The sequence below is a fragment of the Athene noctua genome, chromosome 3 (genome assembly GCF_965140245.1).
Source record: "Athene noctua chromosome 3, bAthNoc1.hap1.1, whole genome shotgun sequence".
NCBI lineage: Eukaryota > Metazoa > Chordata > Aves > Strigiformes > Strigidae > Athene > Athene noctua.
This window is the reverse complement of record NC_134039.1, coordinates 21,561,439-21,583,141: the sequence shown is the minus strand read 5'-3', so window position 1 is coordinate 21,583,141 and position 21,703 is coordinate 21,561,439. Positions and strand designations below refer to the sequence as shown.

At 39.3% G+C, this 21,703-nt stretch overlaps 1 protein-coding gene across 1 annotated transcript in view; it reads right to left on the bottom strand.

Annotated features, from left to right (window-relative positions):
- Positions 1 to 21,703, bottom strand: part of PIK3C2G (phosphatidylinositol-4-phosphate 3-kinase catalytic subunit type 2 gamma) — a 212,991-nt gene that overhangs the window by 2,437 nt on the left and 188,851 nt on the right. The window contains 1 exon segment of the mRNA XM_074901319.1: positions 4,002 to 4,127. Within this exon segment, the coding sequence (XP_074757420.1) occupies positions 4,002 to 4,127 (126 nt within the window).

Genomic DNA, 21,703 nt, shown 5'->3' with positions numbered 1-21,703 from the left:
CTCTACAGAGCCCACATTTACAAAAGCCAGACCTGACTGGAGCCCAGCTCCAGGGAGGCAGGAGATCCTTCCCCAACAGGAAACTCTGCAAAGTGCACCCACCTCACAGACAGACACTGCCCCTGCCTGCAAGGGGTCCCAGCTTTTATCCCCAAGTGGGACACCTGACCTTTGTTTACTTCATGTGGGACACCTGGGGCTCCTTTACCTAATGGCTCTCCTTACAAGGCTGGACGCACCCTGGAGGGAAGCTTAAAGGTAACTCACCCCCCCTTTGTGAAGGGCTGTGGGAATCACCATATGTCAACCTTAATTTGGGGCTTGGGGTTGAAACCCCAGCATTTCAACAGGACACCAAGCTCTCTGGTATAGGGGGATAATCAGTGCTGTGGAGATGAACAGCTACTGCCACAGGTTGTGGGGGAAAGAAAAACTGTCCCACTCACTCTTTTCAACTGGCTTTTATTAGAAAGGTCTTACTGAAGAGCAACATTTCTTTTAGAGCTTAGAAACTTTTGGAAATCATAATTTGGAACAGCTGTCATGAAAATCACACCTGGTGCCTTTTGGTTTTGATGTTTATGGTGCCTAGTTCATCAAATTGCATGTGAATTAAAAATTCCAGCTTTTCTGTCCCCCAGTGGCATCTCCCCACCAAAATCAAAGTGAAATGATGTGGAAAATACAAAAAGCAAGGACAGATACAGTAAGAGATAATATAATTTGGAATAAATCTGTAATTTGATTACTGAAGTGATGCTAATATTATCATAGAAAAGTGCCTTGATTCTTTGCCAGTATACTAAAGACAACATCTTCAGCTGTTGCTTTAAATCATCAAAAAGTGTACATGTAAGCTGTAAGAGCCAAGAAATCTTCACTACAGTGGATCACAACAGACATGAACTGGGGTAATAAACAACTTTGAATCTCTGCACAAAAAGAAGCTTTAAGCTTTGAGCAGTGACAGAACTTAGAGTACAGGGTGAATACAGTACAGTTTTCAAATGATCCTTATAAACTGTTTCTAAAATGGTATTGCAAATTTAGTTGGAGTAAGGTATAGATCATCAGGATGTAGGGACAGAAAAAAGGTCTGGAGATAGCTGAATTAGTATGTGGATAAAATTCTGCCACCTACCAGAATTTCACAGTCAGAAATGTTAAATCCTAAAATGATTGTGTTGTAAGAATACTTGCCTCTTATTTATTTATACATCTAAATCGAATGTAGGTGAGTTATACAGCCATGGAGCACATCAGTGGGACAGTTAGGGCTCGAATTCAAGTATTGCTGGCTCCAAAATGAGAAGCACTGTTGACCTACAGGAGTCTAATGACATTTTTATCACATATATGGGAGTTGCTTCTCCTTAGGTAGTCATGGCACAATTCCTAGATTTGCTCTTAATTGTCCAAATTGGCTTTGACACACGGTGCTGGAGGGAGCAGCTGTGGCTCCTGGCGCAGCTCCCCTCCTCCCCCCTATCAGGCTTGCTGGGGCTATTCTGGCTGTTGCAGGCCGGAGTCCCCTTTGCTCTGAGGTTAACTGCAATAGCACTAACAGGCTGACGCACCCAGGTATATTTGCTCACGTTTGTCCATGTCCCAAGGGCAGGATGGAGAGAGTTCCCTCTTGTTGTGGTTTCATGATGACAATGCACACTCAGCTTTGTCTTGGAGGTTTGCTCATTCCATGGGTGCGTGTACATGCAGGCACTTGAGGCAAACGGAGGGCGACTGAGACCTTGAAGCATGTCTCAGGGCAAATGCTACACATGTGAGCAAGACCCCACTGCACTTGGTTCTGGTTACTGTGACTTTTCTGGGCACGAGTTTAAACTTAAATAATTCAGATTTATTTTCAATTTCTAATTTTTTTTAGTTTTGACTAAACCACTCTGGAACCTCTTGAGTAACTCCTATATATTTCTGACAGTGGTCTATAACCAGATATGTTATTCTTTTTATACTTCATTCCATTTTTCTGTGTTCTTTCTCCTCTTCTTCTCAACCACCATTTTTTAATGCAATGTTATATCAGTGTGAATACAACAAAATCCAAAATCCAAATAAAGGAACAGGAGAAAAAAGGAGTGCTTGTTAAAAGCAACTCCAAAACATTTGGCATAGTTTATTCTATTGTCAGAACTCCTGGACTTTCACATCTTTGCTCTCACACACATGAGTAAAAATCAAAACTAAAATGCACTTTTGCAAGGCTGATAATTTGCTGTAGGCAGCCATAAAAGTACAAAACTAAAAAAAAAAAAACCAAGAGAAGTACATATCAGAATTTTCTCAGTCTCAGACACAGAGAAAAATTAATATACAGCTTCCTTCCAGCCATTTGGCTTTAATAAAAACTTATGAACTCATAAAAAGGCTAGTACATTTCTGTACACAGTGTTTTGGACAGTAACTAACTTAAGAGACAGCTGACTTATATTTTTAGTAGCTTTTCTTCCCTGAGGCGGCTTCTGCCTCGGTCTACCAGCCTTAGACAAAAAATGCATACAGAATGATATCACATATGGAAGAACAGAGCTGCTAACAGCACAAGCATTGGGTTTGAAATGTCCAAGTTCAATGGAACCATATGTCCCCACTGCGAGTTCCTGGTGAAAAATATTGAGCATCTGTGAAGAAGGCTGTAAGTTTTGAATAAAGGATATAAAAGTTTTCATGAAATTTCTCTTAACAGCAGTGGAATGCGCCTCCACCACTATTATTTCTCCTCCCAGTGACTACTGTGTAACTGCAGACAGGAGTTTGGATTTTCGTGCATTCAACTTGATCTAATAATGATTAGAAAGATAATTGTCTTCTAGTGTTGCTGGCTGGTTCTTGTCTGTAGTCCATTTTGGATACTTTACAATGAGTGTTATTATATAATATTATATTTCTTAGCTGTAAATATCCTTCAAATGTAAAGGAACTTCTTTAAACAGTCCAATTAGACTCATTCCACTGTCTCTTTGAAAAAAAAGGAAAGAACATAACAAAAAATTAAAGTCTAGTTCCCTATTATTCCACTGCAATACCATAGGGAGGGAAATCTGTCTCAGCTGTAAGCAGCAATACTACTCAAGGAGTCTCCTTACAGAAGTGGTGGAATTCATTGGGGTAAGTAGGTAACTTCTGTAATCAAATACATGTAGGAAAAGAAAAAGAAAAATATTAAAAGTCCCAGGACTGGGAAACTAGGAGGTGAGGACTCTTAGTCTCAGCTGACTGAAGCTTCACCATATCTTATCTATGAAACAGGGTGGAGTGGTAATATTTTCCATGCCTTCTACTTTAAAGCCTGCTCAAGAAGCACTTGTAAATTGCTTTGAATCTTTAGCAGATATGTTATATGTAATAATTATAATCTCCAATCCCGCCAACTGTTTGAATCTCATTCACCCTTACAAAAGAATATGGTTTGTGCCACTTCCCATTCTGTTGTAAATGTTTCTCCATACAAATGTTTCTTTTCACCCTAAAGGCATGAGCACTTCAGTGGTGTGTGAAATAATTATATATGGCTGTGTCCTAGCATTTTGATGTAAAAAGAACTTGGCTGTTGATCATTGTGTTACCATTTAGGACAGTGGCAATAAATTTGATTGTCTGTTTTCAAGTGTAAATTTGAACAGCATCTGTTCAATTCACACTTTTGATGTTATACAAATTTACAATCAAAACAACCTAGGTTTTGGTGCAATGATGCTTGGTCTCATTTGGCTAATGTGTACCTGTGGTTATGGTGTAAAATAGAGCACTGTGAATAGTCCAGCTGCTTTCCTGAAGAGAGAAGCATAAAGAGACTGTTTCACTTCTGAGAAAGATGCAAAGCAGAAGATTGTCCCCATTTGTGGTTCAGCTTATTTTATGTTCCTTCACTTTGATCGTCCTTATTGTAACAGCTCTAAATGCCATATTGTTATTTCATTTTCAGAGTGGGCAAAGAAAAGAAAGCAAGTAAGAAATGGTGGAAGAAAGTGAACGGTATTCACAATTTCATTGTATGTAGGGTCAGAGCTTTTTGGAGCTGTTCTTGTTTTCCTTTGACTGACCTCATAAGGATCTGGCAGAAGATAGAATTCAGCATGTGCACTTGGGGCAGAGCCATCTGGGAGGCGCTGAAAAATAAAATTATGATAAATATGAATGCCCATGTTCTAGCAATGAAAACAAATAAAAAGTACCAAATGAATTATAGACTTTAAACAGACACAGAAACATATTACATTCTCAGTATTGTCTTGGCTAAATTGGAGTGCTAGTGCAGTAAACAAAAGGAATTCTTAGAATTCAGCTTAATATTGAATCAGGGAAATAGAAATGAAATAATACAGAAACAAGGTAAAACTTCCTATCTCTAATATTTTTTGTTCTGATGGAAAAACCTTTAAACCTCAATCTACTTTAATTTAGCTTAATCTGACACAAAGTTTAGCCCTTCCATTTTCCAGAGCAATGCATAGAAACTGGGTTCTAGCCAGTAAGCTCCTATTGATTTTAATTCTTAGTATCAGTGTTGATGCTGAGAAGAACTGATTGTTTCTAAGGGTGTTTCATAAAGCATATTAGGAGAGTCAGGAGCATTTCCTACAGCAATATGGGCAGAACAGGATTCTTATAATTACAGACTTTCCGATCTCTCCCCTCACACAGCTGCAAACTCTCTTTAATTTTCCAGTTCATGTTACTGAACAATATTCCAGATATTCCATCTCATGGTAGCTACTCAAGATCAGAGCTAATCTATTAACTAGGCTCAGTCATAAGCTAATGCTGGTGGGTGGAGAGCTTTTTGATATCTTCTGAACAGCTGTAAGGTTATTCGTAAAGCAACTACAGTTACTCAGAAAACACAGTGGTAGTATGAAAGTCTTTAAGAACAGAAGAAACATAATAATGAAAAAATATGGAACGGGTATCTTGCCAGCATGTGTCACTTAGTGCTTGGTTTATAATTAAGCAGAAACCTTTGTGTTGGTAACACAGTATGCAATCAGAAAGCACAACATAAGGCATATCAAAATATCAGTAATTTTAATTGCATTATCAGCATTTTAGGCAACAAGTTTACTTGACAGTTCATACTTGACAGAATGCAAATGAAAATGCAGGCAAAAAGATGAGATCTTAAAATGTTTGGAACCAATGAACCCAGACCATTACACAGGCAAATGTATTTATATTTCCCATTGTAATTTTACCTGTCACAGAATAGTTTCTCAGATTATTCACAGTATGTGTCTAGAAATATGGAGCTTTCTACAGGCACTATCAACAGTGTATCCTTGTGATAGGAGAAACTGCTGGTGTCCTAGCAATAAATAATTTCTCAATTGGGAAGAAAGACCATGCTTGTGTGTGTGAGCAATGAGTTCTTGCACAACAAATCTCTGTTTTTTGTTTTCTGAAATGATCCTTCAAGGCAAATGATGTGGTCAACTGCAAAGCTTATTATTGCTATTGTTAACATTATACAGCATCAAACAATGTACTACTCATATCATTACATATTGTCAGCACTAGTTAAATGATTAATATTACTATCACTAAGCTCCCCAAAGTACATCTGATTTAAAATATACATGGGATTTAGATAGATGGGATTCAATGGCCAAAACAAGGATGCCATTAAATGGCAGTGAAACTAACAGGTATTTTCTTAGGACAGAGTACCATATTGTTAACACAGGATTTATAGTTTACACTGTCCATTTGAAAGCTCTCTGTTGATCCAGGACTATACTAAAACTTCAATCATGGATTACAAATAACAGTAAATTGAACAGTCTCTTAAAAATCAGGAGAAAGAAATGTAGCCTTCAATACAGGTCCAAGCAACCAGGACCCTAACTGTAACCGAGCTCTTCCCTTCTCAATGAACAGATAAGCATCACGCTAGCTTGAAGATCAACAGATTTCAGTTGTTACAGGCAAAAAATGGAACATGGTTAAAAATAAAGGAGGGGCGGGGGTGGTGATGGTGTCATTCTTGAAGAAAACCTTATCAGCTCAACTGCTGAGGCCCAAGTCAATGATCTGCCCTATCTCAAGCATGGAAATACTGTACAGGGAGAGTCCTGTAAAATGTCAGGCTTTATAGATTATCCCAGCAGTGTATTGCCTAACTAGGGACCATGTCAGAGCTAATTTTGAAAGCTGAGGACAGCAGCAGCTGCAAAGGACACTGGTCTGGGGAGCCCAGATGGTAGGTAATGGACTACAAAGGCAACAGAGAGGATAGCTGCATCTGTCCAGTTCTGTTCCCGTTTGAGCTGCCCAGATGGGCCAAGGTAAGTCACAAGTGCTGGGCCCCACTGCACACCTCAAGACAACAAAGGCACAGATCATGGCAGAGTGATTCGCATTTGAAACAGGCTCAGTCTGACATTCACCTGCCAGGGAAAGAATCCAAGCCGATTGCCCCCAATTGTTTAACAGGTCTGGGGTATCCAGAATCCATTCGATGAATTGAAAAAAGTCAGATAAAATTGTGACTATGCCTTTGAGCTGCAACTTGTACCTTGCTAGCAATGCTGGCATGTTCTCTAGTCAACCAGCTTTCCTCCATGAGCCAACTCCTCCCAAAATCTAAGGCAGGCACTTTGCGGTAGTGCTGTGGCTGCATGAAACACGGACAGAAAACTACTTCCTCACTATCCCTTCAAATGTAGCTAAATACATGTTGAAAGAGGTGAGGGGTCGGAGAGGGTCAAGAGAAAAAATCAAAAAAAGAGACTATTTTAGCGATTCAGAGAAGAAAACTCAAGTCAGAGCAGTTGCTCTGGGACCTGTCAGAATTAAAACAAAGTCACTTTTCATGAATAGTAGCAATCAGCAGCCAGACTGTTAGAGGTAATTTAAACTGAAGCCACCTGAATTCCAACTAGATGTCTTAGTTCTGGTGATTGTTTCTTCCCCCCCCCCCCCCCCCTTTACAAATAACATTTTCTCTCACTTCATCCTCCCTCGCTGAGGAAAGGCAAACAGGCCACTCCAAATTCCACAATTGCCACAATTCTCCATCTGCAGTGGCACTGTTATGCCATCAAGTGATCAGAAAGCTTCAGCTGAGTACTCTTTAAGCCAGATCACATCTTCCACTTCTCAGCTGCCTTCCCCTGACTCCTGATATGACACAATATGTCTAACAAGGGTGTCTGTCTGTTCAAAACTTTCTGTCCCACTGTACACGAATCATTCAAAACCACAGATGAAGACCAAGTATAAATCAGCCATTAATTTACAAAGGCAGAATATGGGTGGCTCATAAAATGAGTTTGTGCTGGCTGCTCTTTTGCTTGGCACAATCTTTTCTTGTGAAGAGCCTGCTTTGCTGAAGGATTTCTTGAAACAAGAGTTGCAGTGGCCGTGGAAAGAGCTGTACTTTGCCAGACCCTCCCAGCAGGGGCAAAGAGGGAACTTGGCAGTTTGACAATCATGGTGTGACTACAAGAGCAGAATTATCGACAGAAATATTTTTATGAATCTAAAGCGGGTGAAATTTGAAGTAAACTGTTTTATTAAAACAACTGACATGACAGGCAAAAATCCCAAGCTTTCGGGCAGACTAGTACTTTCTCTGGCTTTCATATGTGAATATTTGTTTGAACAAAGTAGAATGGAGAAAACATTAGATTTTTTTTTTCTTTATAAAGATTATGTCTTCTGTGATATTACAGTATCATATTTAGTGAACAAAACCCCTGGATTATCCTTTCACTTCTAACTCAGACTGCATTGTCACATTTATAAACTTAGGTAAATATGAAGAATACCTGACCGAAATGCCAATCTCATTTGCACCAAAGAACATATTTTCTGGTGGGTCCATTATAAACACAGAGTAAGATTTCGAGCAGGCTTATGAGTAATTCTAAAGTCCAGCAAAACCCTCTTTTGTTATTACTAATGGCTCAAAAATAACTGATTTCTGTCCATAGTCCCAGCCAGAGGAAAATCAAAGGGTATCTTGGGAATGCCATTTTGCACTTTAACTACTCTGCAAAATCTTTATAGCTTGCATGTACATATGATCAATAACACAGAAAAAACCCAAAGTTTTATATTGAACTATATTTATGTTTAATTCTGTAGTTGTTTTATTAATGCAAAAATAAAGGGAGTTTTCTTCCTTTACCAATTTAAATTGCCGTGTTAAATCTTCTGTTGTGTATGCTTGTGAATGAATTCAAACTATAAAAGTCTGTAAAGCTGAAAAGGTATAAAACAAAGTTCCCAACTGAAATTCCACAGCTCTCCTTGCTATGCCTATGGACAAAAAAACCCCAGTGGTTTTGATATGTCAATAAAACTTTTTGAGTTGAATTTAGAAGCTGACTCCCTGTACTTTCTTCAAACACAAACAAGCCACAACTGAACGATTTTCTCAGAGAATGACCTGCATACTTGACCTTGATAATGACTGATGTTTTTAAGGAACTCAGTTACAACTGCCTGTATATATGTTAAAAAAAGCAGTTTATTTTGAAATGTTATTTTCTTCTAAAGTCAGGCAGAAGGTGATGAAAATATTTAAGAATGAGGGGGAGTGAGGCAGTGAAAATAATACCCTGGATTTACTTCTCTCCACATCTGTAATTCAATACTGAAAAACTAATACAGACATGTATCTTTCATGGCTGCGTTTCATTTTTCACTCCAGTTTTATTTTTCCAAACCAAAAACGTATTGATATTTACTTATAGAAGCCCATGCAGATAGGTTATGTCTGTGTAATTTAATTTTAAATATATTTGTTGTAGCTGGGAAATAATGGATGAAATTAAATTAATTTTTCCACAAGAATTACAGTATCCTAATGACTTTTCTACCTTGATCATTACTAACCATCCACAACTCCCCTTTAAGGATGAATTATTTGTTGGCATTATGAAAGGCCTAACTACTTCAAAATTTGCCATATATTAAACTATGCAATTTAGCAGCCAATATGAATATTGAGCCTTATGCATACGAATTTTCAGTAAAGTTTTATGATTTAAAAAAAATGCACTTTAGGGATAACTTATTGTAAAGCTTTTAAAAACTCACTTCTTCCTAAGTGACACCAAATTTTCTTTTTAGGTAACTACTGCCTCAAATTTAAATCATGTTATCAGTTTCTTTTAAGTGTTAGACATGTAGGTATTTTTCCACCTTTTGTCCTAGAGTGAAACAGATTGATAGCTCCTGAACATTTGATAGTTCCAGCTGCTGTTCTCTTTTCCCCATTTTTCATTTTCAACCATCTTGACAAAAAAAAAAAAAAAAAAAAAAGTTAACTTGTATTAACTAATGCTTCCTTTCCTCCTCTATAAATAACTTTCTTTCTTCCCCCAAAATTAATTTCCTGGACATTTTCAAATCTCAGTTGTTTTCTTCCCCTTCTTCAATGAAAAAAAGAAATCCAGGCTTTAGAGTTTTTCATTTCAGCTACTGCCTCAAATTAAAAAAATATAAAATCATTCACTTTGTCCAGTAGCTTTAACTCTTAGTTTTCCTATAGCTTCAAGTTGTGTTTTTCTCTTATATGCACTGCTGTGAGAATTTATCTTCTACGTAATGAAGGACTACAAAATATTCCTTAATGTTTAATATTGAGATATACTCACATCTCTAAAAATCATATCACTATAGCAAATGGTAAGAAAAAATCTTCACAGCTACAAAGCAAAATATTTATATATAAAGTGTAGACGTGAGGCAGATTTTATTATTATCCGATAAAGGAGGATTAGAAAAAAAAAATCACAGAAGAAATCAGCCTTTCACCCCAGTAACCTGTATAAATTACTAGCTGCCTCCTGACTAAATTAAAACTCGTAAGAAATGTGGAAAAGCCATCACTGCTGCTACGTTCTTTCACTTTCTCTGAGTCCCTGTGTAATTTAGCAGAGAAAGGATAAACCCTGTCTTTGTAAACTGCAGCTTAATTAACAAATACAGCCTCTGCCTTAGAAAAAGAGAACAGCTTATAGGCTAATCCTAAATTTAAAGAGCTGAGAAAATAATCAGCACTAAAACAATGATAGAGGTTCCTTCAAAAACAGATTAATAAAATATATAAACCTTCAGGACTAACAGGCCTGCTGTGTGAACTAGTGGTTATGTTGTTCCTTCATAAATCCTAATGTGGGACTGAAGACCCTTCTTTGCTTTTCCTTTGAGCTCTGCATATCCCAAAGCACTGACAACCTTTATTCTACTCTGCTACTAAGCTTTTAGCCTTCCTGTCACAAAATATTTCCAAATTACTTCAAAGAAAATGAAAAATAAAATAATGCAAATGAAAATTAAATAATAATTGCAAAAGAAGATAATCCACCAGCTTGCTGTGGTGCACCCTGCACTGTCTGCTATTGGCACAACAAAACTGAAAAGCCACCGGCCAGAAGTGATTGCAGAATTAAGGCATTTTTTCCCAAACAACTGACTTTTTCACCTAAAATTTGAAATAATTTAACTGCTTCTCTGCAAGATATGTTTTATTTTATTATATTCTCTGATTCTAATTTTTTTCCCCTTCTTCTCTCTAAACTACTTCATTCCTATTCCTAAGTTCTTTCTTACCTCATGCATGCATCCAGGTATGTACATAAACCATGACGCACTGTGACAGTCGTCACTGTGACAGACATCAATGTCAAAGCAACAAAAAAATAAATGAAGTTTATCTCAATTTAATGCAGGGAAATAAAAAGAAATATTGTTTTATAACAACATATATTTTGTTTCAGGGAAGTTCTGGAAAGCATTTCTGAGCAGGCATTTTCTACCTTTCAGAAAGATGGTAGTGTCAGTGGAGCAAGCCTCCAGATGGCTTTGTCATTTACTATGATAAAAATACAAAGGTGCTCTATCTGTGTTATTGATTTGAATCTCCAAATATAGCTTATGTACTCTGTGCAGTCCAATACCTTCAACATCCTCATCAACCTGCCTGTTGTGCAGGCAGCTTCTCAGTGCACCAAATGGGCAAACAGTGCCTAACGTGGGTGCTGTTAATTCAAGGAAAAACGGTGCTTTTTTCACTGTAGTTTATTCCAGCCCTTTCTCTCCCAGGTGAAATAAGGCTTTTTGGGGAAAGAAAAAAAAAAAAAAAAAAAAAAGAGAAAGGTCCAGGTTTCCTGGTTTGGCTTTGTTTGTAGCAAGGAGTTGTGCAGTCTAGCTGTTAATAAAAGAAAGTAAGTTGCATTTCTAATGGGAAGAACTATGCTGGCAAAAATAGGGTCTAGAGATGTCCTGAGTTACAAAATCTCTAGAGTGATCTAACCAACACTGTCCAAAGTCTCCTGGCTGTCAAACATGAAAAACTAACCCTCAGTCACTAAAACAGAAGGAAAGCATCACAGCTAATGCCCTGCAATGAACACAGTGGTTCTGGGCAAAATGTCAAGGTGTTGACCTATCCTGGTGCATACACAAGGTAGGTATGTAAGTTCCCAGTGAAGTTTAAGCAGATCTCTGTAATGCTGTCAAGGAGGGAGGCGGGAAGAGACTCAACTCATCATACTACAGACATCTCCTGGCTTTGCCTGGTTAAATTGCCCACACATTGGTGTCTGGCACCATTTGAGACACACACGATGCTTAAGATATCTGCGTAAACTGTCAGACATGACACAGGCCTTACCTGAGGCCCTCCCCTTCTGCAGTAGCAGCTGGAGACCAGATGGGACATGTTAGGTCATCTCCTATATGTTTAGGAAAATGAATTGAGACTTAAGTCTCCACTGATCAAAATGAGAGCTTAGGTATCTAGACTAGGATCTCGTTGCTAAAATACTGCTGCTTCATGTCACCTCGGATGACAAAATGAATGTATAAAGTTGGAAATACGACACAGGCTTTATGAGAAACTGGCACCATTCTCGAGTGGTCACTGTAGGTCAAGGAAGATACTTCATGGTATTTGAAATAGCTATGATCAGGCAACTGAACGCCATCACATCATATATGTATTTGTTTTAGTTTTAAGCTGAATCCCACTCCAATTAGGCCAAGGTACACAGACAATGGGATTTTTGAAATGAATAAATATTTGTTAAATATTTAACAAAACCCATTTGTTTTTCTTGTAAGGAGAAAGACAGCTCTGGGAAACAGGCTGGATCCCAAAAGATTCCAGGCTTCCTAAAAACTGTGTAAAATACTTCTGATTTGCTTCAGTCATTTGAGAGGAAAGCCCATCTATCTCTACTTAAATGCAGTACATAAAATGAAAGCTTGCCTGTAATACCTAGAAGGTCATAAGGGTTTCACTTCCAAGCCTTTATTTGTAGAGAGCTCTGAAAGCAGAATCAAACACTTTCAAAAAGGTGAAGAACTGAGATGTAGCTCTGACTCCCTGTTTAAAAAGAATAATTTATTGTCTTGATGATCCAGAAAGAATTGTATATTAGGATAGACACAATCCCAAATGAGATAGGGAAGAATCTGTGCAACTACATAATTATAACTGCTAGGTAAAACAGGCTCTTGCCTTCTACTGACCATTGGCAGTAGCAGACAAGGAGGGCTAGAATTTGGCTCCAGCAAGTAATGACACAGCTTTGTGTGTATTTACTACTGTTTCTGAATTAACAACAAAGAAAAAGATGACTTAGAATGTCTTGTGTCCCTACCCAGGTTACGCAAAGCTTGTCTGTCTCTTGAGCTCTGACACCCGTCCAATACTTCACCAGCACTCAGGACTAGATTACTGGGTGCTCCACATAATGCCATGTGGATATAAAAAAGTTACCAAGGCTACAAAAACAATATAAAAAGTGTCAACTGTATAGCCAGAAGTGCGAATGTATTAAATGTACAACTCCCAGCAAAAGATTTGAGCAAGAATCACTTCAAAGCTTTCTTGCCAAAAGAGAAGGAGGTGACAAGATATGTTCTAGATTCCTGAACCACATGATGTATTATTTACTATCTTTAAGTCATTTGTATTCCATTGTTTTGCATAAATGAAAGAAATAACCGTTCGGTCATGCTTTATAATTATATTGTTCTACGGATAAGCAATGCTGGTGCATAGAATGCAGAGAGCAGATTTCATGAACAAGTCTCTGAAACTTTTATTCCAGAATTACCACCAAGCCTGTAAAGAAGCAAAATTCCATTGCTTTCAACCCTGTTATTATTGTTGAGCTTGGAACATTTAATTTTCAGATGAATATTCTGTTGCAGAATCCATGACACTTGCTGAGATAAGACTGATCTAGTTTGGACTCTTAGAAACATAGATTCCAGAATTTCTTCTCTCTTGAATAAAGCACAGAGGAGAACAAATACTTCAGAAAAATCCTCATTTTGCCTTTTTTTTTTTTTTTTTTTTAAATCACTCAGGATTAACACGATCAGTGTCTGTTAGAGGACATGAAAGAAAATCAGGCTTTGAGAAAAGAAACACAACCAAATGCTGTTGTTCTGTTTCTATCTTTTTGTCACATACATATTATTTTCTCTCTTTGTCTAGGAACAGATAGTAAGTGAGTATAATAATTCATAAAGAAATAGTGACACTGTTATCTGTGTCTTCACCTTGCACTATTTTTCTTCTAAATTTCTTAATTTGTTAGAAAAATCTGTATATGCCTAATCCAGACTATTTTTAATTTCTCAAACTGTACAGAGCACCCTCCACTTTTTTTTAGATTATTCTACAGCTTGCAATCTCCCTTTGTAAGAAAGCATTTAATTATCTGATGCATGCAATTTCTGCTCCTTAATTACCTCTCATTACTTTTACTTACGCACTTGCTCAATGTCCTAAATAATTCCTCTTGAACCTTGCTGTCTTCTGCCTCAAATATTTGCACAGTTGTCTTGTGTCTTTTTTAGTCTGTTCTTAACTAAGTTAAGTTTTAGTAACCATAAATCACTCCTGAAGAATCAATCACTCCCAAGTACCCCTACTGAGAACTGTTCTTTGAACTTGTATTCTAGCTTTTAAAAAATGTCCTGAGAGAAATATTTCGCTATCAAAGCCTTATAAAGATGAACTACTTTCTTTCTGCACTATGACACCAAGATCTGTCCTTTCTCATTGGCGTCTCTCATAGCAACCTCATGTCTAACCATTTGCTTGTTTTATCTTCAAATTACTGTAGGATATATATCTATACCTCCCTGAGGAAACACTTTTCATTTGTTCAAGATGGTTGTAGGGTTCTAGAAATTACTTTTGTTCTCTTGATCTTAATCTGTTTCCACTATTATTTTTAACGTTTTTTTCATTAACAACCAATAGCAAATTTAACTTATGTTCACCTTCATCTCACAGATCGCTCATAAGACAGAGCTCACTGTTTCTTCTAGGTTGGTTGGTCTGAAGGGTATAGGGTCCCAGGAAGGATAGACACTCTTTAAGAAGGAAGGCTTAATGGCACAGGAGCAGGCTGTCCCCAGGTGCTGTAAGAGAAGCTGGCGGCAGGAAAGACCACCCTGGCTGAACAGGGAGCTTTGGCTGCAACTCAGGGAGAAAAGGAGAGTTTACAGCCTTTGGAAGAAGGGGCTAGCCACTCACAGTGATTACAAAGATGCTGTGAGGCTATGCAGGGCAGAAATCAGGAGATCTAAAGCTCATCTAGTAATTAATTTGGCCTCTGCAATCAAGGACAACAAGAAATGTTTCTATATCAACAGCAAACCAAAGACCAGGGAGAGTCTCCATCCCCTTCTAGATGCAGGAGGAAACATGGCAACGAGTGATGAGGAAAAGGCTGAGGTGCTTAATGCCTTCTTTGCCTCAGCCTTTAATAACAAGACTAGTTGCACTGAGGGAATCCAGCCTCCTCAGCCAGAAGACAGAGACTGGGAGAACGACCCCCCCACAATCCAGGAGGAGACAGTCAGTGACCTGCTGCATCACACAGACACACACAAGTCTATGGGACCGGATGGGATACACCCGAGGGTGCTGAAGGAGCTGGCTGGGGTGCTCGCCAAGCCGCTTTCCATCATTTACCAGCAGTCCTGGCTGACCAGGGAGGTCCTGACAGATTGGAAATTGGCCAATGTGACGCCCATCTATAAGAAGGGTCTGAACAATGATCTGGGGAATTACAGGCCTGTCAGCTTGACTTTAGTGGCCAGGAAGCTGATGGAGCAGCTCATCCTGAGTACCATCACACAACACATGCGGGACAACCAGATGCTCAGGCCCAGTCAGCATGGGTTTATGAAAGGCAGGTCCTGCTTGACAAACCTGACCTCCTTCTACGACAGGGCGACCTGCTCACTGGATGAGGGAAAGGCTGTGGATGTTGTCTACCTTGACTTTAGCAAGGCCTTTGACACTGTTTCCCGCAGCATTCTCCTGGCGAAGCTGTCTGCTCACAGCTTGGATGGGCACACGCTTTGCTGAGTAAAACACTGGCTGGATGGCCGGGTCCAAAGAGTTGTGGTGAACGGAGTTAAATCCAGCTGGCGGCCGGTCACGAGTGGTGTCCCACAGGGCTCGGTTTTGGGGCCACTCCTGTTTAACATCTTTACTGATGATCTGGACAAGGGGATCGAGGGCACCCTCAGTCAGTTTGCAGATGACACCAAGTTGGGTGGGAGTGTTGATCTGCTCGAGGGTAGGGAGGCTCTGCAGAGAGACCTGGACAGGCTGGAGCCATGGGCTGAGGCCAACTGGAGGAGTTTCAATAAGGCCAAATGCCGGGGGCTGCCCTTGGGCCACAACAACCCCCAGCAGCGCTACAGGCTTGGGGAGGAGTGGCTGGAGAGCTGCCAGTCAGAGAGGGACCTGGGGGTGTTGATTGACAGCCCGCTGAACAGGAGCCAGCAGTGTGCCCAGGTGGCCAAGAAGGCCAATGGCATCCTGGCTTGTGTCAGCAATAGCGTGGCCAGCAGGGACAGGGAAGGGATCTGACCCCTGTACTCGGCACTGGTGAGGCCGCACCTCGATTCCTGTGTTCAGTTTTGGGCCCCTCACTACAAAAAGGACATTGAATGACTCGAGCGTGTCTAGAGAAGGGCAACGAATCTGGTGCAGGGTCTGGAGCACAGGTCGTACAGGGAGCGGCTGAGGGAACTGGGGGTGTTTAGTCTGGAGAAGAGGAGGCTGAGGGGAGACCTCATCGCCCTCTACAGCTCCCTGAAAGGAGGGTGCAGAGAGCTGGGGATGAGCCTCTTTAACCAAGTAACAAGTGATAGGACAAGAGGTAGTGGCCTCAATTTGTACCAGGGAAGGTTTAGACTGGATATTAGGAAGAATTTCTTTCTAGAAGGGGTTGTTATTTGTTGGAATATGTTGCCAAGGGCGGTTGTGGAGTCCTCATCCCTGGAGGTGTCTTAGAGTTGGGTCGACATAGTGCTGAGGGATATGGTGTAGCTGAAAATGGTCAGTGTTAGGTGAATGGTTGGACTAGATGATGTTCAAGGTCTCTTCCAACCTAGATGATTTTATGATTCTGTCTTTTTTTCTTATTCAACACATATCTGCTATGTAGGGAATTACTTATCTAAGAATTAGCAGTTAAAATTTAGAGCTGAGACAGTACTGTGACTGTGATAGACTAAAGGGATTAACGAGAAAAAATAATACAACTTTCTGTACAACATATTTGTCAAACACATTTCACAACAAATATGTTGCAATCCAAGAATAATCCTTGTGCCACAAGAACAGACCTCATCTCTTCCCAATTTAAACTACAGATAATTAGTAGTACCCTTTGTTTATAGGTGTTCAGCTAATTTTCAGTCCAAAAGAGAACATAGTCTAAGCTAATTTCCATTCATTTTTAAAATAAAAGCGTTTTCTATGAATATAAAATTAAATCCAAATTCTTTATAAACTAGAGTTAGTATGAGAGCTTTCTTTCCATGGCTTTTTATTCTGTTTTCATCTGCCAGTCCAGGGAGAACTCCATCTGAATGTGTTACTTGTCTCCGTCGCCAAGCTGCTGATATCATTCTGTCACTGATACATTCTGAATAACTTTTGTTCAGCTCAGACGGATTTTTTCCACTTGTTTTCCATCCCTGGATGGCTGACCAGGCTTGGCCTACCTATGCAATTTCTTCCCAATCTCTGTTGGCTGATCCATGGGCCACAGTAAAGAAAGCGAGATATATTTATAATATTCTGAAAGGATAATGTAGCTTTTTATTTACTTGGCAAGTATTACATTGCTTGCAGGCGATATATTTTCCATTTAAATCTATATAATGATATTCATAAAGTGTAAAAGTTAGTGGGCTCATGAGAGGAATTATGGGAGTCAACTTAGACTGAACAAAAAATTCCCACACCTTATGCACCCCAAGCTAGAGACAAAACTCAGCAATGGCAGGGGAGCATCTGCCTGAACTTCATGTGGAAACTTCCCTACAGACCTAGAAATAGATTTCATCCCTATGGTTTAGGGAAAACTTGACTCTCACTTTTCTTCCCAACACATTTAAGCCATCGTGTCTCACAAACATTTTTGGAAGCAATTTCTACTTGGGTGGTGTAGGACACGAAGTGGAAAGAGGCTGGATATCTCTGTAAGTCTAAAGCTAGTTACTAATTTATCACCTACATATCAGCTATCCCAGAAACATTAATCACCAAGAGTGATTGTTACAGAGGTTCTCAAATAAACAAGCAACCACTAAAAATTTAAAATTTATTATTCACACAATTAACTAGCCCTCCGCAAACTACAGGTTCAAATGTCTGTGAGAGGAGAACAGAACAATTTCCTAGGGCTTAACAACAACCCAAACCACAGAAAAAGCACCACTCCGTAGAGTTTAATGACAACCCAAAATGCAATATCACTCACCTGACAAGTGAGGACTCTCAACCTCAAGGACCTGCTCAGGGCAGTGTCCTGAGCCAAGTCACCTCAAGGAGTTTCTTTGGGCGGCATCCAGACCCAAGGGGAGAGTCCTCAATCACAGCGTGCTGCCCCAGAGGATGAGCTCAAAATGGCTCCCCAGGGGACTCCATTTATACCCAAATCTGACCTGTATTCAATAGCGGCTCCCATTGGCCAAAGGCCCCAACTACTGTGAGGCCCCGAGAGCAGAGGCAGTCGGGAGCTGCTACACTTCAGCAGCCAAGAAGCCCTATTGTCATTGTGCGGGTGCACCTGCCACAGTGGTACATGACAATTTCAGAGCTTTTATAAAAGTTTGGAAAGTACTATAGGAGTTAATTTTTCTTCCTGCAAATTTTCCCTCTGTAAAATTGGTTCTGAATTCATCACACACATACACTTCCCTGAATTCTAGTAACATTTTACATTTATTGGCATGAAGTTCAGGATAAGTTGGCTTTCCTCAAGTTTCTCTTTCTCACTACCCCTGAGGAGTTATTCGGTCCACAACAAGTAATGGGCAAAACTGTTTAGCAGCGAGGATTGAAAGTTTAGCAGCTTATCTAGAAAAACAGGGCATGCCTGAAGTCATGGCAATGAAGTCAGCAGACAAAGCAGATTTCCTTCTGAGCCAGCACTGAACCACTGTTCCCTTCTGGTTCTCTGTGAAGCAAGAAAAGAAATATATAAGCCAATCTTTGTGAACTTCAGAAATGGCTATTTCTTTTGCCTCTGGTGCCTTTTTGAACAGATGAGCAAGCCCAGCAGTGCCACAGCAGGTAGCCTGGCTGCTTCTGGCTGTGCAGGACTAAGCTAACCCATAGTTTGCTCTATGTAAGGTCTGGTAGGGTCTTGATATCATTATTCTCTGTGTTGGTTAATACAGATGAATGGAACTGCACTTGAGCGTTTCAAGTTCAAAACCTTCGTGTCTTTCAATTTTCATAAATCCACCTCCACAGCTTCTACACAGACCTAGGAGTCTACGTTATTAAGGTAGACTGTCAGACTTCCTAGCACTGCCCCTGTGCTCCTAATCGTGCCTCCTGCTGTTTTTCTGGGTGTTGTGCTGCCACAACTGGACTGCTTTTGTTCTTAGCTAACAAGTCCTTTCACATGCCAAAACAAACCTTCCCCGGGGCTCCTGTATCTTCCTCCTAACAGCACTTTGCACTTTTCCAAGTACTGTGCTACTGTGTAGAAGCCTGTCCTATCTCACCCCCTCCAGCTGCCACATCCTTCATGACTCCAGAGACAAGCTCTCCTGGTCTCTCCATACAACCTCTCAGGTTTTCATCCCTACACAAAGGTTTCCTTCTAGCTCACCTTCACTTTATTAAGGCAATATTGCCTGTACAGCCTATGCATAAAGCACCCAGTGTTCCCCTCTGCATTTGAGTGGAGAAAGTAATGCTCCAAGAGGCTGACTTAAAATTATGTAATATACATGTTTGGCAAATTGCATGGCTTCTGTATGTTTGAAAATTAGAATAAAATTTTTTTTCCTCAGCAGTCATGGTGATGCCATTCAAATCATAAGTAGAAGCAGTGAATCTGATGTGAGTCACCTGACTTACAGAATCTCAGGATTCAAATAAAATTATGAATTTCTGAGGAAAATCTTGAAACCAAAACATTGTTGGTATTTTATAAATATCTATTTAACAGAACATGTCTTCATGTGTACTCACTGTCTTAAACTGCAGACAAATGTTTGCAACCAGCCTTCCATCTCTGTTCAAACAGTTTCTCCTTCTGCATTGCTGGTCTAGATGAAAATATTTTCTCAGTGGAAAAAAACCAGCTTGTGCTTTACATGAGGTTAGATTAGGTTAATGGCCCTTTCCAGTCACAAAATCTATAAGGCTGTCCTTCATTGCTGGCTTTTGAAACATTTTTCTAGAGTTTTCTTCAAGCAGGACTGGCTTTTGTAACACATGACTGAAATGTTGATGAGAGGACAAGGGAGAGGACATTATGAAGCAGATCTAGGGATGACTGACTTGTACATCTGCAGCAAATTTGGCACATGTGGATGCATCAAATCAAAAGCGGAGTCCATGCATGCACCCACATAAGACAGTTCTCTGGCAGCTCTGCACCACACCAATGCTTTCTCAACTGCTATAGTGTTTTTTGTCTATGACATCTGATGTGAATGGTGTTAGCTTCATGAAAAAAAAAGTGCAAAGCTATAGAATTGCACTATTTCAACTTTGTTGTTTAAAAATCTTATGTGACACTTGACAATGACTATAAAAACCAGCACATTTTGGGGACTTTCTTGTGCACTGTATATTAATATAGGATTTGCACAACAGGATCTAGATCTCCTTTTTAAACCCCTAGAAGTAAATCCACACAAATAGTAAATAAAATTTATTTACATGGATCAAAAGCCTCTATCACAATTCCTGTCAGTTCTGTGAAGCTACATTTAGGATTAATTTGGCCCACTACAATTATTTTCACATCTGAACACACCATAAAATCTCTATAAAGAGATAAATTAAATCAGAAAGAGCAGCACAAAAATTATTTACTATAAATTACGAAATAAAACAAGATAGCAAAGTAATCTCTGCACAGATGAACCACTAAAATATAATTAGTGAGACTCTGTGAATGACTGAATATACCTGAAATAGCTCTAACATGTCTTGAATAAGATATGATCTTGGCATACTTTTAAAATCCATGTTCAGCTCAATTGAAAAAAAAAAAAAAAAGCAAAGGAAAGGAAAAAGAAAAGGGAGCATGTCAGAGAGATTGATCTATATGACTGGAAAGCTGAGAAGATTATTAATGGGGTAAAGAACCTTTTTGTTATAGGTAACTAGTTTGAAGGCAGTCTAGCATCACAGTACTCCAAAGCACTACTATTTCATATTTCAGATCAGATAACGATGGATGGATGGCCGGATGGAAGGAAGGAATTCGAAGCCCAGGATTTAAAATCATGATTGACTAAATTAGGTTGGTAAAACAATGACCTTATTTTCAAGTCATGAATCATTGCTAGTCTTACTGAATTGGACTCCTAAGACTTCTCTGCAAACTTGCTAAAATGGATTTAAGTCATCTACTTTCAAAAGATAAACAATAACTTAAAGTTGTATTGTCCCTTGCTACAACAAAGTGAACTAAACCCCAGATTTTAGTTTTTACTATACATAGCTATCTATGCTGTAATTTATTTTCATTTAATTAAATGGCTGGAACTTTCTAAACTGAAAAACAGGAGCCTATACACTAAAAATTATGGAAACAAGGAGGAAGACTATTTCCAACATCTGTAGCTCTATGTGCATCTCCACATCACCTGTCTGAACTCACAGTGACATCATCAGCATGACAGTCACTTAAATATACCCCTTTCACCAACTAGAACTTTACCAGAAGTTTATCAAAGTCACTTAGCTTTAAAAAGCACAATAGAAAAAATAAAGACTGTCTTACATTAGGTCCTGAAGGTAAAGTTTGTATAAATTGGACCTGTCAGTGGAGGCTGATCTCACCTGTCAAGGTGGCACACAGAAAACAAAAGACAAGTCTCTTGGCACAGAGACTTATTGGATGTTATAGACCAGAATGAACATGCTTGAACTGCAAAACAAAAGCCAGAGCAGCCAACAGAGAACAGTTGGAGCTACATAAACATCATGTGTCTCATACAACTAATGAACGTTCAGCCTCATTTTATTGCTGGCTGGTGCTCATATTAAGCTCCTCAGTTTGGCCCCATTTAGGGAAAGCAATTGCAAACCATTTTGGGATGGAGGCAGCATCAGTGTATGCAAGGAGAACCTGCAACAGTTAAATGCTTTAATGTCCTAGCTAAACAAAGACAGTGAAAGATCTCTTTGCCATAGCCGTTACTTGAGACT